The 17,040-nt window shown below is 43.8% G+C and overlaps 1 protein-coding gene across 1 annotated transcript in view; it reads right to left on the bottom strand.

Annotated features, from left to right (window-relative positions):
* Positions 1-5,819: 5,819 nt before the first annotated feature.
* mcu (mitochondrial calcium uniporter) overlaps positions 5,820-17,040 on the bottom strand; it is a 123,877-nt gene continuing 112,656 nt past the window's right edge. Inside the window, exons 5-8 of the mRNA XM_068020456.1 lie at positions 10,690-10,850; positions 9,503-9,706; positions 8,242-8,358; positions 5,820-6,473 (exon numbers count right to left, since the gene is read on the bottom strand). Of these exons, the coding sequence (XP_067876557.1) occupies positions 6,396-6,473; positions 8,242-8,358; positions 9,503-9,706; positions 10,690-10,850 (560 nt within the window). The 3' untranslated portion in view covers positions 5,820-6,395. The remainder of the gene's footprint in view (positions 6,474-8,241; positions 8,359-9,502; positions 9,707-10,689; positions 10,851-17,040) is intronic.

Genomic DNA, 17,040 nt, shown 5'->3' with positions numbered 1-17,040 from the left:
TGAAAGAATGTTTGTCCTCAGAGTTATCTTGAATTCTCTTTTACAGTTCCTTTCAATCTTTGCTTTTTGTGTTCCGTTATATTACAAGAAGATACTCAGAGTGTGAGGGGACAGGAATATCCTGAGGGAAAGAACAGCAAATGTCAGTGATGGATTAAATTCACTTCAAATTAATCAAATCATTTTCCGCACAATTTGTACTTCAATGTAGCAGTTTGTGCTTTTGCTCCCTCCAGGAAAAAGAAAAAAATAACTTGCATTAGCATGCCTTTTACAACCACAAGATGTTTGAAAGCACTTTACAGCCAAGTTGTTTAACTTTTGAAGTGTAGTCTTTGTTGGAATGCAGGAGAGGTATTGCATACAGACAGAGTCATTTCAATGTCCCATCCCATTTAGGATACAAATGTTGACATGGTCTCTACTACAATCACCAACTCCGGTGGTACATCCCACAGCCTCACAACCCACTCTGTACAAATAAAGTTCCTCCTGTTTTCTGTCCTAAATTGCTTACATTTAATCTCACATCTATGTCCACTTGTTCTATACGCCCTCAATCACAAGAAACAGTATTTCTATCTACTCTGATGCATCCCTTCCTACTTTTAAAACACTTCTATCAAATCACCTCTTCAGCTCCTGTTCTAATTAAAACAGCCCTGATCTTTCCAGTCTTTCACATTTGTACTTCCTCATACTCAGTGATATTTCAATGAATTTGAGATGTACCCTCTCTATTGTCTCAACACCCTTCTTATAATCCAAGATTGCACACAGTTCTCGAACAGTGGTCTAGGTAATGTTTTACATAGATTCACCATGACATCTTGCCATAAAACCCAGTATTCCATGAGTTATTTTACAGCTTTATCAACTTGAGGAACTGCTTTTAATGGCTTGTGAACCCGAAGTCCTACATCTCTCTGCTTTTCCCATTCAAAGAACAATTACTTTCATTTTCAGCAAAATATACCACTTCACATTTACTGACGTTGAATTCCATTTGCCACATTTTTGCCTCTGCTGTTATCTTAACATCTCCTTGGAGCCTTCTTTGATCCTCAGAATTAAATTATATGTCTCCCAGTTCAGTATTATCTGCAAATTTGAACACAGCTCCATCGAGTCCTATATACATTATTAATTGAGTTAACATCTACTGCCTTTTGTAAGGGAAAGATTTTCACAGCTCTGCCACCCTTTGCACGAAGAAATGTTTCCCAACTTCAGAATCATTACAGCGCAGAAGGAGACCGTTCGGCCCAACGTGTCTGCACTGGCTCTCTGAATGAACAATTCTCTCCTGAATGGCCAGACTGATTTTAAGGTTATGTCCTGTTGTCCTTGGCTTCACCATAGTAACAGACGTTGTTGTGGTCATGGGCAAGTTGCAAAGCGGGTGTCCATGTTCGTAAGGAGATAGTTACTCCTGCAGTCTACATGCTGCAAATCTACATGACTGATGGTTCAGGCCATGTTTCAGTCAAAACATAAGAAATAGGAGCAGGAGAAGGCCTATATGGTTCTCTTGAGCCTGCCCTGTCATTTAATAAGATCACAGCCAATGGATTACAAAGGAAGACATGGCTAAAGTTCAAACTGAAGATGCAGAAGATGGTTCCTGATGTCATGTTTACCAAAGTCTTAAGCTGGGAGATTCCCATTCAGGAATTCTGAAGCAGAGTCCCAATTGATAGCATCTGAGCTTTTAAGGGATGGTACCTCCCATTTATTGAGACCGAAACACTAAGTGGGTCATTCATCAGCTTCAAAAAGACACAACTAACCACAGAGGTTCTTCCCTCAACCAACAAAAGCCAACGCGTGCTCTAATATCGGTTACAGTGTTTTCATACACATCTTTCTGCATTTGACGTCAGAGTCAATAAACCAAGCAACTGTAATGGAAATATGCTGGGTTTTAATGCTGGGACAATATAAAACTAGGAACACTCTACTTAGGTTGTACTAGTCCTTGCTACAGCTACACTTGTAATGTTATGTTCAGTTTTGTCCCCACACAATTTGTATTTATATAGCACCTTTATCATACTGAAACATCCCAGGACGCTTCACAGGAACAATTAAATAAAATTTGACACCGAGCCACATAAGGCAGGTAACTAAAAGCTTGATGAAAGTGGTAGTTTTTAAAAGGATTGTCTTAAAGGAGCAGGGAGAGGTGGAAAGGCAGGACGTAGAGGCCGTGTAAGTAGAGCGAGCAACTAAAGATGTATTGACTCGAGTCTCAGTTATCAAGATAGCTCAAGGAGCTAAGGTTATTCTCATTAAAAACAGGCTTAAAGGGGAGATGACGGAGGATGAGAAAATGAAGGAATTGGAGCCTATCCAGTTGGATGCGTTATTTGAGATGGGCAGATTGAGATGATTAAAAGGACTGAGGAGCATTGCTATAAATTATGTTGGCAAAGAGTTAACTTCAGAAGTTTGGAAATATTTATTTTCAGAGTCCGCAACAGATTACTGAAGTGTGCAGCAAGTATGGATTCCCTACAGTCAGTTATAGGGCATCTGGAGATTTTCAGTTTGAGGGCAAGTTGTGTGCTGGTTGGGTTCAGAAGCATTTAGGAGGTACTGTGGCTTGCAGGAGCTTTGAAAGATACCGGAGGGATTCAAGAGAAATATTCCCCAAAGTTTTCCTAAACTGGCCTTGGGGGTTTTTCACTCTCTTCACCAGTTAGTGCTTTGCCAAGACTTGGAGTATGGACAGTTTTGGAATATGGAGCTGAAGGGTCTTTACATCCAACGTCACAGGGCTAGAGTCCTGTGACAGGTACAGCCCTCTATATGCAGAAACACACCAAGAGTTAGGCAACCATGCGATTTCAGACTAAAGGAATTGAGCTGTTCTTAGGGTCGCCAACTCTGATTAAACGTATTCCTGGTGGTTTCATCACATGACCTCCCACCTCCAATGGCCCCGCTCACTCAAGCAAGTGTTCAAATAAAATTATTTGAAACAATTTTATATTAACATCCCTATGATTTTTCTCCTAGAGTAATCTTCAATTCCTGGGAACTCCAGGGCAGTCCTGGATGGTTGGCGACCCTAGCTGTGCTATTATCATTTAAGCTATAATTAACTTGGAGGCCTGAATAACATACACTCCCAAAGGAACAGTTCAACAGCAAAGTTGTGCATTTTTTTTTTTTTGCAATTTATTCAGTAAATAGCGTCAATTAAGAAATGGTCTGTGGCTTGATACATTCCTCCGATTCCACTTCATAATATTCGGCATTAGAAAGTTACGCAAGAGAACTTCTGCAAGTGTTACATGATAGAAGACATATGCGTACTCTGAAAGCCACAAACAAGTTTCAGTACTCAAGGGGTTAAATGAAACCCGGTTAAGGAACTGGAAACTTAATTCTGGCATCGAGATCATCGGAATTTTGCTATAGTTTCCTGTGCTGCAGGATAAAGGCATTTTCATATCACTCGTGTGGGCATTCTCTGTGCCCAGGAAAGACCGATAATCCAGCTATTGCATAGCCTGCCATACGTGTCATTCTGTAGCAAACACTTTAAAGGACACCTATAAATAGAACATACCATCTGTGCTGGTACATTGCAGTTATTATTCCCCACGTATATAAAAAAAAACAGCCACATTAAACTAACACCTGCAGTGCATTCTACTCACTTGTCTACTGCACTCATTAAATAAAACAGCAATACCCCAGGAGTCCTTTTGGGTACAGTAATTAAACTCTCAAAGGATTTTGTTCCCATGCATGTTACTATGGTTTCCTAGGATCTGGTTCATGCATTCGGTACAGTCAGTACATCACAGTCTCTCCGGATTCCTCAGACTAAGTGAAGCTAAGACACTAGTCTCAGTCACTGCCCTTCACCTGGAGACAAAGATGTAAATACTGTGCAGCCCAGGAGAGAAGGCAATGAAAACCGGCTGTGTTTTTTTCCCTCCCTCCTTGCTGTATTAGGCTGGTTCAGTGTTAACAGTTCGAGAGAGTCAGGTTCAGTGTTAACAGTTTGAGAGAGTCAATGGTCAATCTCGTGCTAATAGCACAAATACATTGCTGTTCACCTGCAGCTACCCGGCCAAACTGGGACAAGACCATGCTTGATATAAAACCACCCAGACAGTTTACATCTACAACACATCATAAAATCTTTCCATCTTTAATACTCATGTGCAGAGTTCGAGAGTTATGAACTCGAGCATTTTTGTTGTACCAAATTAGTTTTCAAAAGTGTATTTTTCTCAAGTCTGCAAAATCAATTTTATAGCAGCGAGACCAAATTATTTAGTAGTGACACCACCCCCCGTGCCAGGTAGACACTCTTGAAATGTGCTCTAACATTGTGTCCAAGACCCTCCTAAGATTTTATGGCTGTCATTTTGGTTAAAGACCCTAAATATCAGTGATTGACAGGTCATTCCTGTCTGCAGAGACAATACAAAAGCAGCAGGCAATTATGACCAGTACAGATGTTATAATACAGCTGAGATGTTTGAGTCCCTAACAGACAAACCATACAAAAATACTTGCTCCATAATGTGACCCTCACAGTAACAGCGACGCAACACGCATTGTACATGGCTCACTCGTCACTTACCGTATACTGCACCGAGCATCTAGCTAATCTTCCCGACTAGAAGGTCTAGGGTATTTATTTATTAAATCCTCAAAAGTAGCCCCTAATGAAAATTGATATTAAATACTGCGTAATAAACGAGAAATCTTTAAAATGTGGCAAAAAGTCAGCAGACAACAAATACTTTGTAAGGGGGCCTCACATCCTTTTTACTAGTTAAAAGATTTAATTTAGATAAGATTTGGTGTTGGGTGTGGAAAGAGATGTGGCTGTTGATTACATTGATTGCCAGGCATTTCATTTGGTCTCGTTCAATTGATCATTGATGACTAGGCAGCTCTGTAATTTTAGCCACATTATGAAGACTTTTCCTACATTGCTCCATTCCTTCGCCCAGGGTATCACAAAAAAAAAAGAGGACAAGCTGGTCTTTTAATCCTTGATGTATTTGCAGGTGCATAAATAATTCAAAGATCTATGTTAAGCTCTAAAGTATCTTTCAAGCTCAGGTACACACGATGCAGTGTGTACCATCTACAAGATGCACTGCAGCAACTCGCCAAGGCTCCTTCGACAGCACCTTCCAAACCCGCGACCTCTACCACCTAGAAGGACAAGGGCAGCAGATGCATGGGAACACCACCACCTGTAAGTTCCCCTCCAATCCGCACACCATCCTGACTTGGAACTATATCGCCGTTCCTTCACTGTCGCTGGGTCAAAATCCTGGAACTCCCGAATAGCATTGTGGGTGTATCTGCACCAGATGGACTGCAGCGGTTCAAGAAGGCAGCTCACCACCACCTTCTCAAGGACAATTAGGGATGGGCAACAAATGCTGGCCTGGCCCATGAACGAATAAAAATAATTGCCAGCTTAGTTGAGGAACTTGACAGGTGGAGAACAAAATTACCTGAAGGTTGTAAATTTAGTGTGATGATTGAGCCCTAGATAATATCCAAGAGATTATTCACAGGCTGTGAAATAGGAACTACAAGTTCTTCACCTCTCTGAAAATGATCAGCAATGAACAGCCACTTGGTGTCTTCCCCCACGCTTCAGACGATCTCGTGAGGCCACAGCAGAAACGTGGTTCCGACCTTCCCCAGTAAAGAACTGGCGTTAAGAGCAGAGTTTGAACCTGCCAAATGCCAGATACCTGCAGCCTTCTGTACCAACCATGCAGTAAACCAGAGACACAGAAAGCAGAATTAACCCAACATCAGTGACCAGGTTAGCTCCAAAACAGTCGCGGAAGTCATTTATTGTTGTAATTACAGTGCTCTTTTATACAATTTTTTTTTCACAAACGATGCCCTTTTACTTAATTGTATGCATTTTTTAATCATTTTTAAGGATTGCAGCAATGTCAGATGAATCCATACTTTGTAAAATCTGCACACAAAACAAGATAAAACTGTAAAATAACGCACGTAAATAAATTCATTAAATCTTTCTTTAAAAAAAACCCACAGAGGAAACGTGCATCCCATCTGCCTGCATGCCGTCAGTTAGAAAGGCGGAGCCTATTCTGTCCGCATTATCGGCATCTGCAAGGCACCTGACTTCTCAACATGATCTCAAACCCCTGTCCGTCGATCTTCAGAACGCACAAGCGTTTGGTTTAAATAAGAAAGTGTCCCAGTCTCAGCTTCACCAGGCATTCCACGGGTTGGTAGGTGGGAGAGGAAGTGTTGACTGGCAGGGTGATGGGAGGTCGTTGGGGGGTGGGGGGCGGGGGGGGGGGGGGAAAGAGGGAGGTGGGAGGGGGTGGGAGGGGTGGGAAACAGGGAGTCACCCTTCAGATATCTCACTCCTGGTCGCTGACTGGCTGAATGGGGAGCTGGAGCTGTAGAGGGTCTCGGAGACGCTTCAAGTCCAACTCGGCCTGAAATGCAGAATTATCCGGAGTTACAATGTGCGGAGATCCCGAATTTCTTGGGACGAAGCCGTTCCCAAAAAAACCAAACCCCCAAATCAATGCAATTAAAGAAAAGAACTTGCAGTCGAGTAAAATCATTCACAACCTCAGTGTGTCCCAAAGCTACAAGTGGGTTTCAGTCCTCTTTCGATCCCAGTGCGTTTAAATTATCAGACTGCTTGTCCGACATCCAGTCCTGGATGAGAAGAAATTTCCTTTGACTAAATATGGGAAGACCAAAGCCACTTTCGGTCCCCATCTCAAACTCTGTTCCCTACCCATCGACTCCGTCCCTCTTTCAGGCAAAAATCTGGGGCTGAGCCAGCTAATTTGCATCCTTGGCGTGGTATTTCATCCCAAGACGAGCTCATGATCACATATTTGCATCATCACCATGACTGTCACTGCCTATTGCCACCTCTGTACCATCCCCCGGCTCCGACCCCGCCTCAGCTCACCTGCTGCTGAAACACTCATCCATGTTTTTCTTCGCTCTAGACTGGACTGTTCCAATGCACTGTTGGCCAGCTCCCATCTGCTGTATCCTTACTCGCACCACGTCCCCTTCATCCATCACCCCTGTGTTCTCAGACCTACACTGACTCCTCGTGTGACAATGTTACAATTTTAAAATTCTCACCCTTGTTTTCAAATGCCTTCAAGGCCTCGCCCCTCCCTATCTCTGTAATCTCTCCAGCCCAGAGCCCTCTGAGATACCCGTGCTCCTCCAATTCTGGCCTCTTGCACATCCCCAATTTTAATTGCCGCACCTTTCAGTTGTCTAGGCCCTAAGCTCTGAAATTCCCTCCCTAAACCGCTCCACCTCTCTTTCCTCCTTTAAGACCTACCTCTTTGACCAAGCTTTTGGTCACCTGTCCTAACATCACTTTATGGGGCTCAGTCAAATTTTGTTTCATAACATTCCTGTGAAGTGCCTTGGAAAATTCTGCTATGCTAAGGCACTATATAAATGTAATTGTTGTTTGATTACCATGGCCCCCAAGATCAGGGCCACTTGGCTTGTGGAAACTAAGTCAAATCCCACTTTTATTTTGGATGATATTGTGACTTTTACTGATGCTTCACTGAGTCCCATTTCACAGCTCTGTTCATCTTCTGTGAAAAGTCACATTGGGTTGAACTAAACAATAAAGGAAAAGAAAGACAGACTTGCATTTATATAGCGCCATTCACCACCTGAGGACATCCCAAAGTGCTTCATGGCCAATGAAGTACTTTTGAAGTGTAGTCACTGTTGTAATGCAGGAAATAATTTGCAGAGAATTCAACAAAAGCAAAATACTGACAGATGCTGAAAATCCGAAAGAAAAACAGAAAATGCTGGAAATACTCAGCAGGTCAGGCAGCACCTCTGGAGAAAGTGAAGGGTTAATGTTTCAGGTCTGTGCGTTTTGCAGTTCTGATGAAACGTCCCACAGACCTGAAATGTTAACTCTGGTTTTTCTCCTCTCTCTCAACCCAACACCCACTTTCCTTAGCAAGTCCTGTGCAGGTCTCTCTAAACCTCATCTTATGTATTGAACAGTAGGTAGACAGCTCATGCTCCAGGCAATCTATGTACTTACAATGCAAAAGAGCATCATCCCACAGAACTCAAATCCTGAACACAAACGGCGTTCCACCCAGTCAACACCACATCGATGTGTTTGCTGTCAGTCTGACCTCTTCTACAGACACAATTGAATAGTGTGTTGAGAGGTTTTTTTTTTTTTACCTGAGCAATCGCATCCTTGAGCTGGTTGTATTTATCGATGTCAAATTTCGTCTTTTTGGCTCCTTTGTGAAAGAAATGCAAATATTGTCTGTCTTTGGCGTCGGGGTAAATATACTCCTGTCGGGGAGGAAGGGAGAGTGTGTCAAGAAGGGCACAGGGACGCACTCATCATGAGGAACTTTACTGTAGCAGCAGTGGTGGTAACCAGAGGACACAGACTTAAAGCGATTGACAGAAGAACCAGAGGCAACGGGGGAAACTTTTTCTTTAAAAAAAAAGTTATGATCTGGAACATGCTAACCTGAAAGGGCAGTGAAAGCAGATGATTCAGTAGTAACTTTCAAAAGGAACTGGATAAATAGTTGCAGGAAAAAAAATTACAAGACTTTGGGAACAGAGAAAATAAAGACTTGCATTTATAAAGCGCCTTTCACGACTACAGGATGTCCCAAAACGCCAATGAAGTACTTTTGAAATGTGGTCACTGTTGTAATGTAGGAAACACTGCAAACTGGGCACAGCAAGATTGTACAGCCAGGTGACAATGACCAGATAATCTATTTTCACGATGTTAGTTGAGGGATAAATATTGGCCAGGACACCAGGGAGATCTCCCCTGCTCTTCTTCAAAATAGTACTTTGGGATCTTTTACGCTCACCCGAGAGGACAGACGGGGCCTTGCTTTAATGTCTGATTCGAAAGATGGCACCTCCGACAGTGCAGCACCACCTCAGTACTGGAATTGGGAGTATCGGCCTAGATTTTTATGCTCAAGTCCTGGAGTGGGATTTGAACCCACAACCTTGTCTCAGAGGTGAGCGTGCTACCCACTTGGTTACTTGGTGTCATCTAAAGGATGGCTCCCCTGACAGTGCAGCACTACTTAGTCACTGCACTGAAGGAACTGGTTGCCATGCTAACCTCTTCCTGATCTCAACTGTGGTACAAGGGAGGAAAGGACACAAGGGCCTGAGCTGTGATTTACCTGTACGAGCAAACCCAGAAACGTTTTCAGCCAATCTTTCAGCTCTCCAAATACTCCCCGCCCTCCACAAAAAGTCTCCAATTAGAGATTTGCTGATGGGGTTACATAAAGTAGGGTGGGATAGGCACGTGAAGCATGGACTAATAGGGCCGAATGGCCTGTGCCTCGGCTGTAGTGCCATGTTTCAAAAGGACATGGGAATTTATTTACTTTTCAATGCAAGGTTAAGTCAACCATGTTGAGAATCAAAAATAACACACAGCACTGAGACTTACCTGCCGTGTCATTACAAAATAGGCATACATCGCCATGGCATTGCCATAAGTGATGAAATAGGTGACCGGCTCCATAATATCCCAGGAATATTCCCACCAAGTGAGCCGAGCCAGGATTCCGAACTGTGTTGCCATGAAAGCCATCCCACCCCACAGGACCCAACTCGAACTCTTCTCTGCTTTCCTGGCTATTTCCAACTTGACCTATAGGAGGACAAAGAGAATCTTTAGTGATAAACCAAGAATGCCAATACACACACAAAAAAAACAACTTTTGGATGTCGAGAGACTGGGAAATGTTTGCATTCAGACGGGCCATTCAGAAGAATCACAGAAGGTTAAGATGAAGGTACAAGAAGAAATTAGGAAGGCAAATGGCTTTTGTTACAAAGGAATTGGAATATAAGAGTAAAGAAGTCTTACAACAATTAGACAGGGCATTAGTGAGGTCACACCTGGATTACGGTGTACAATTTTGGTCTCTATCTAAGGAAGGATGTACTCAACCTCGAGAGAATGCAATGAAGGTTCACGATACTGTTTCCTGGGATGAGGTGATTGTCTTATGAGAAAGGATTGAGTAGACTAGGCCTTTTAAGAAGAATGAGAGGTGATTAACTGAAACCTAAAATTCTTAAGGGGCTTGACTGGGTTAATACTGAGAAAATGTTTCCCTTGGTTGGCTTGGGAATCTAGAACACAGGGTCACAGTCTCAGAATGAGGACTGAAATTAAGAGAAATTTCTTTACTCGAAGGGTTGTAAATTTTGGAATTATTTACCCCAAAGAGCTGTGGATAATCAGACATTGAGCATATTCAAGACAGAGGTCTATAGATTTTTGGGTACTAAGGGAATTAAAGGACGTGGGGATAGTGTGGCAAGGTGGAGTTGCGGTAGATGATCAGTATTAAACTTGCCGAATGGTGGTGCACGCGCAAAGGGACAATTGGCCGACTCCAGCTCCTATTTCTTACATAGGGGTGAATTAGTTCTTTACAAGAGTGTGTGTGGAATTTCATTCACACAGGAAAAATAAGGTCATGAAATTTTCCTTATCCAATGAAAAAAAAAAATGAAGATAAGGAGACACTCAGTATAGTCAGGTCCTGGTCCTATCCTCACTTAGCATCCAGACACGCAATTTCCCAGCTCAGAATCCAAGGCCAATGATCGATGTGCACTTACTTTTTCAAGTGGTTCAATTTGAGCATTGAGCTCCTCCACTCGTCTCTGCAGCTCCCGCTCCTTGTGCAGCTGGTGCTCCTCAACGTGCAAGGTGGTGAAGAGCTGCTGGACAAGGATTTTAACGTCATTCATTGTCGTTGCGTCTTCGTGAGACAGGCTGTCTGCAAAATTGAAAGATAAATAAATATTTACGGTTAGCCTCTGGTTTGGGGGAAACTTCCTGGAAACTCCCAGAGCAAGTTGCCCAACAATGTGTGGTTTGTCCCCTCCCTCGGATATCCTACAGATACTCCCTCCCCCTCCCTCCAGCATGCAGTGTTTTGGTTGCAGTGTTCAATTCTGAGACTGGCTCAAGGTTACCAGTGGCTGATGGGAAGACAGACACCGAGACGCCTCAGAGAGACTGAACAACGCAGAGAAAGATTTACATTCATGCAGCTCATCATGCCTCCCAAAAATGACTCAAACCTCAGATACAACAAACGACATTGAAGCGCAGTGACGATTACATAGGCAGCCATCCTCTGCACAGGAGGATCCCAGGAAAAGCAACAACATGAATAATGGTATAAATGGTGCCCTAATGCACTGTACCACCACCAGAAATAGAAGCATTTGCCTTTTGTGCTCTGTTATGAATGTGAATGGACATTTTAAGGCACAGCAGTCTGCAGTGCAGTAGCTGCTACACAAGAGGGAAGGGGGGGGGGGGGGGGGTGAATGTATTCAGACAACAACCTACAATGTGTGCTAACCGCCACTAGGTGACAGCAGAGCAACATCTGAAAGGCTGGGTCCCAGCACAGCCCTGCACAATTACCAAGTTTAACCAGTGACCTGGTTTACACAATCTCATTCTCTCTTGAGAAAGAAAAAGTCAGCTCTGATTGAGGAGAGCAGACTGTCAGGCACCCAGCATTGGTTCTGATGAAATGTCATCGACCTGAAGCGTTTAACTCCGTTTCTCTCTCCACGGATGCTGCCTGAGCCGCTCAATGTTTCCAGTATTCTCAGCCTTTATTTCAGATCCCTGGAGATGTCATTACATGACTTCCTACTGTCAATGGTAGGTGGGGTGGGGGGGGGCACAGAGTGGGACTAGGTGAGTTGCTCTTGCAGAGAGCCAGCACAGACACAACGGGCTGAAGGGCCTCCTTCTACCAACAGTCCGTACTCACAGGGCACTGTCTACCTACAGCCAGTCGGAAAGACAACAAGAGTCTTCATTAACCAGACTGGATGATTCTTGACCATCGGTGAAGCAGTCTTTTCTCCGCGCTTGTCCAACGAGCGAACAAAAGTATTTATTTTATTAAAACGCCTTGTGATTTTGCCCTGGGTTTTGCACACAGCAGTGTCCTGCAGACTCCCGAGAGTGTTGGTACCCAAGCACTGGGATCAAAGGTATGAATGGAGGAGCCGGAATACAAAGCAGGGGGGGTGGGGGAGGAGTTGGTGATGGGGGGGTGGGGGGGGGGGTGGGCAGCATTTGCCTGGTATTTATTATGAGGAGAATCTGTAGAGAAGACAAGAGCATAAACAACTAGGAAAAAGGAGGCCATTCAGCCCCTCGAGTCTACTCCACCATTCAATAAGAGCATGGCTTATCTGCCTCAACTCCACTTTCCCACCCTCTCCCCATATCGCTCGATTCCCTTCGTGTTTAAAAATCGAATCGATCGGAGTCTTGAAGATACTCAACGACTGAGCATCCAGAGCTCACTGGGGTCGAGAGTTTCAGATTCACAACTCCCTGAGCGAAGGAAGACATTTCTCAAGGACGTAGCTGTGGAGAAAGGGAGGCCCATGGAAGCAAAGGTTGCCAAATGTCTGGGAAGGTTCAATGGGCGATTAGTTAGCGCGTTTAATTTTGTCATCGCTAGTTTGCCCCAGATGGCAGCACTCTCCTGAGAAAGGTTGTGGGTTCGAACCTCCATCCAGAGACTTGAGCCCAGAAGGTATGTCGACACTCCAGCGCAGTACTGACTGAGTGATGTATTCACAAATGTGATATCCTTTGGAGCAGATGTTACAACAAGGCCCAGTCTATCAGTTCGAGGAAGTCCAGTATAGGTAAAATATCTCTCAGTAATACAGGAAAAGGAGCAGGGAATTCACCCCATGTTCTAGTTGACATTCCTCCCTCAAGAGACAGTTATGATTATGAAGGGGTTTGATGGGGTAGACATAGAGAAAATGTTTCCACTTGTGGGGGAGATCAAAACTCTGGGGCTATATTTATAAGATAGTCACCAACAGAGAATTCAGGAGATACCTTCTTTACCCAGAGAGTGGTGAGAATGTGGAACTCGCTATCATGTGGAATATTTGAGGCGAATATTATAGACTCAGCTAAGGGGAAGCTGGATAAACACACGAGGGAGAAAGTTATAGAAGGATACGCTGATAGGGCGAGATGATGCGGGGGATGGGAGGAGGCTCATGCGGAGCATAAATACTGGCATGGAGCTGTTGGGCCGAATGGCCTTTTCTGTGCTGTAAATTCGATGTAAACACCACCTCCAAAACATAGATTTAAAAAAATCATGCAGGCATTGACTGTGATATGTGTCTGTGTTTAAATTAGCTGCACATTTGCTTACGAAGCAATCATTGCTTTTCGAATTAGTCGGATGCAAGATGCATTAAGCTGTTCTGAGAGACGTGATAACCTGCTACATCAATACAATTTGTTTTCTGATTCAATCACTCCTAGAATATTCACTGCTGCCTTTCAGCAAGGCCTTATTTGATTATTTTGCCCCCCTGAATAAACAGGCAGATGCGTAATGGTGTAATGTAACACGCACCCATCATCATTAATTAGGCTAAGATTCTGTCAGGCTGAATTCCAATTACAGGCAGGTTGGGTCGCTGTAACATAGAAAAAAAGGAGTAGGAGTAGGCCATTCGGCCCTTCGAGTCTGCTCCGCCATTCATTATGATCATGACTGATCATCCAACTCAGTAGCCTGTTCCCGCTTTCGCCCCATACCCTTTGATCCCTTTAAACCCAAGAGCTATAACTAATTCCTTCTTGAAAACATACAATGTTTTGACCTCAACTGCTTTCTGTGGTAGCGAATTCCACAGGCTCACCACTTTCTGGGTGAAGAAATTTCTCCTCATCTCAGTCCTGAAAGGTTTACCCCGTATCCTTAGACGATGACCCCTAGTTCTGGACTCCCCCACCATCGGGACCATCCTTCGTGCATCTACCCTGTCAAGTCCTGTTAGAATTTTATAGTTTTCTATGCGATCCCCCCTCACTCTTCTGAACTCCCGCGAATATAATCCTAACTGACTCAATCTCTCCTCATACGTCAGTCCCGCCATCCCAGGAATCAGTCTGGTAAACCTTCGCAGCACTCCCTCTATAGCAAGAACATCCTTCCTCAGATAAGGAGACCAAAACTGCACACAATATTCCAGGTGTGGCCTCACCAAGGCCCTGTATAATTGCAGCAAGACATCCCTGCTCCTGTACTCGAATCCTCTCGTTATGAAGGCCAACATACCATTTGCCTTTTTTACCGCCTGTTACACCTGTATGCTTACCTTCAGTGACTGGTGTACGAGAACACCCAGGTCTCGCTGCATATTCCCCTCTCTCAGTTTATAGCCATTCAGATAATAATCTGCCTTCCTGTTTTTGCTACCAAAGTGGATAACCTCACATTTATCCACATTATACTGCATCTGCCAAGCATTAGCCCACTCACTCAACTTGTCCAAATCACCCTGAAGCCTCTCTGCATCCTCCTCACAACTCACCCTCCCAACCAGTTTTGTGTCATCTGCAAATTTGGAGATATTACATTTCGTTCCCTCATCTAAATCATTAATATATATTGTGAATAGCTGGGGTCCTAGCACTGATCCCTGTGGTACCCCACTAGTCACTGCCTGCCATTCAGAAAAAGACCCATTTATCCCTACTCTTTGTTTCCTGTCTGCCAACCAATTTTCTATCCATCACAATACACTACCCCCAATCCCATGTGCTTTAATTTTACACTCTAATCTCTTATGTGGGACTTTGTCGAAAGCCTTCTCAAAGTCCAAATAAACCATATCCACTGGCTGTCCCTCAACAACTCTACTAGTTACATCCTCAAAGAATTCTAGTAGATTTGTCAAACATGATTTCCCTTTCGTAAATCCATGCTGACTCTGCCTGATTTTACCACTGTTCTCTAAGTGCTCTGCTGTAAAATCTTTGATAATGGACTTCAGAATTTTCCCCACTACCGACATCAGGCTGACTGGTCTATAATTCCCTGCTTTCTCTCTACCTCCCTTTTTAAATAGTGGAGCTACATTAGCTACCCTCCAATCTGTAGGAACTGTTCCAGAGTCTATAGAATCTTGAAAGATGACCACCAATGCATCCACTATTTCTAGGGCCACTTCCTTAAGTACTCTGGGATGCAGACCATCAGGCCCTGGGGATTTATCGGCCTTCAATCCCATCAATTTCCCAACACCATTTCTCTACTAATACTAATTTCTTTCAGTTCCTCTCTCTCACTAAGCCCTGTGTTCCCCAACATTTCTGATATGATATTTGTGTCCTCCTTTGTGAAGAAAGAACCAAAGTATGCATTTAGTTGGTCAGCCATTTCTTTATTCCCCATAATAAATTCCCGTTTCTGACTGTAAGGGACCTACATTTGTCTTCACCAATCTTTTTCTCTTCACATACCTATAGAAACTTTTAGATTCAGTTTTTATGTCCCCTGCAAGCTTGCTCTCGTACTCTATTTTCCCCTTCTTAATCAATCCCTTGGTCCTCCTTTGCTAAATTCTAAACTGCTCCCAATCCTCAGGTCTGTTGTTTTTCCTGGTAAATTTATATGCCTCTTCCTTGGATCCAATGCTATCTCTAATTTCTCTTGTAAACCATGGTTTGGCTACCTTTCCTGTTTTACTTTTGCACCAGACAGGGATAAACAATTGTTGCAATTCATCCATGTGCTCTTTAAATGTTTGCGATTACCTATCCACCTTCATCCCTTTAAGTAACGTTTCCCAATCCGTCATGGCCAACTCGCGCTTCATACCTTTGTAGTTTCCTTTACTAAGATTCAGGACCCTTGTCTCAGAATCAACTATGTCACTCTCCATCTTGATGAAGAATTCTATCATATTGTGGTTGCTCGTCCCCAAGGGGTCTCACAACTCGACTGTCAATTATTCTTCTCTCATTACACAATACCCAGTCTAGAATGGCCTGTTCTCTAGTTGGTTCCTCAACGTATTGGTCCAGAAAACCATCCCGTATATGCTCCAAGAATTCCTCCTCTACGGTATTGTGACTAATTTGTTCCTTTATCACATGCGTCTCTAATTTCCTGTTTAATGCCATTCCCAACATCACCACTACAGTTTGGGGGTCTATATACAACCCCCAATAATGTTTTTTGCCTCTTTGTTTTTCAGCTCTACCCATACAGATTCCACATCGTCAGGGCTAATATCCTTCCTCACTATTGCATTAATTTCCTCTTTAACCAGCAATGCAACTCCACCGCCTTTTTCTTTTTGTCTGTCCTTCCTAAATACTGAATATCCCTGAATGTTCATTTCCCATCCCTGGTCACCTTGCAGCCATGTCTCCGTAATCCCGGCTATATCATACCCGTTTACATCTATTTGCACGATTAATTCATCCACTTTATTGCGAATGCTCCGCGCGTTAAGGCACAAAGCCTTAAGGCTTGTCTTTTTAACATTACTTGTTCTCTTCCCACTATTTTTCACTGTGGCCCTGTTTGATTCTGGCCCTTGATTTCTCTGCCTATCACTTTTCTTATTCCCTTACTTCTTTTGTTCTTGTCTTTGGTCCCCCCTCCTCTGACTCCTTGCAAAGGTTCCCATCCCCCTGCCATTTTAGTTTAAACCCTCCCCAACCATTCTAGCAAATACACCCCCTAGGACATCAGTCCCAGTCCTGCCCGGGTGTAACCCGTCCAGTTTGTACTGGTCCCACCTCCCCCTGTTGCTGCCTCTTTAAGTACATTCATGATGTTCTAATCCTGGATTTTCTGATGGGGCCTAAACCTGATTATACATTAGGTGCAGTTAATCAGCTCCTGCCATTAGGGAGTTTCCCCATTGGAGGGGACAGGGGGAGGGCAGGAAATCACATGCTCCCGCAGGATTTAAATGACTGCAGCAATTTAAGTAGACAACATGCTCCCCCCCCCCACCCAATTCTGGCCTCTTGCAGATCCCCAGTTTTCATCACTCCGCCATTGGCAGCCGCACCGTCAGCTGCCGAGGCCCGAAGCTCCGGAATTCCCTCACTAAACCCCTCTCAGCTCCTTTAAGAGGCTCCTTAAAACCTAC

The sequence above is a fragment of the Heterodontus francisci genome, chromosome 42, assembly GCF_036365525.1.
Source record: "Heterodontus francisci isolate sHetFra1 chromosome 42, sHetFra1.hap1, whole genome shotgun sequence".
NCBI classification, from domain to species: domain Eukaryota; kingdom Metazoa; phylum Chordata; class Chondrichthyes; order Heterodontiformes; family Heterodontidae; genus Heterodontus; species Heterodontus francisci.
This window is presented reverse-complemented; position numbering and strand designations above follow the sequence as displayed.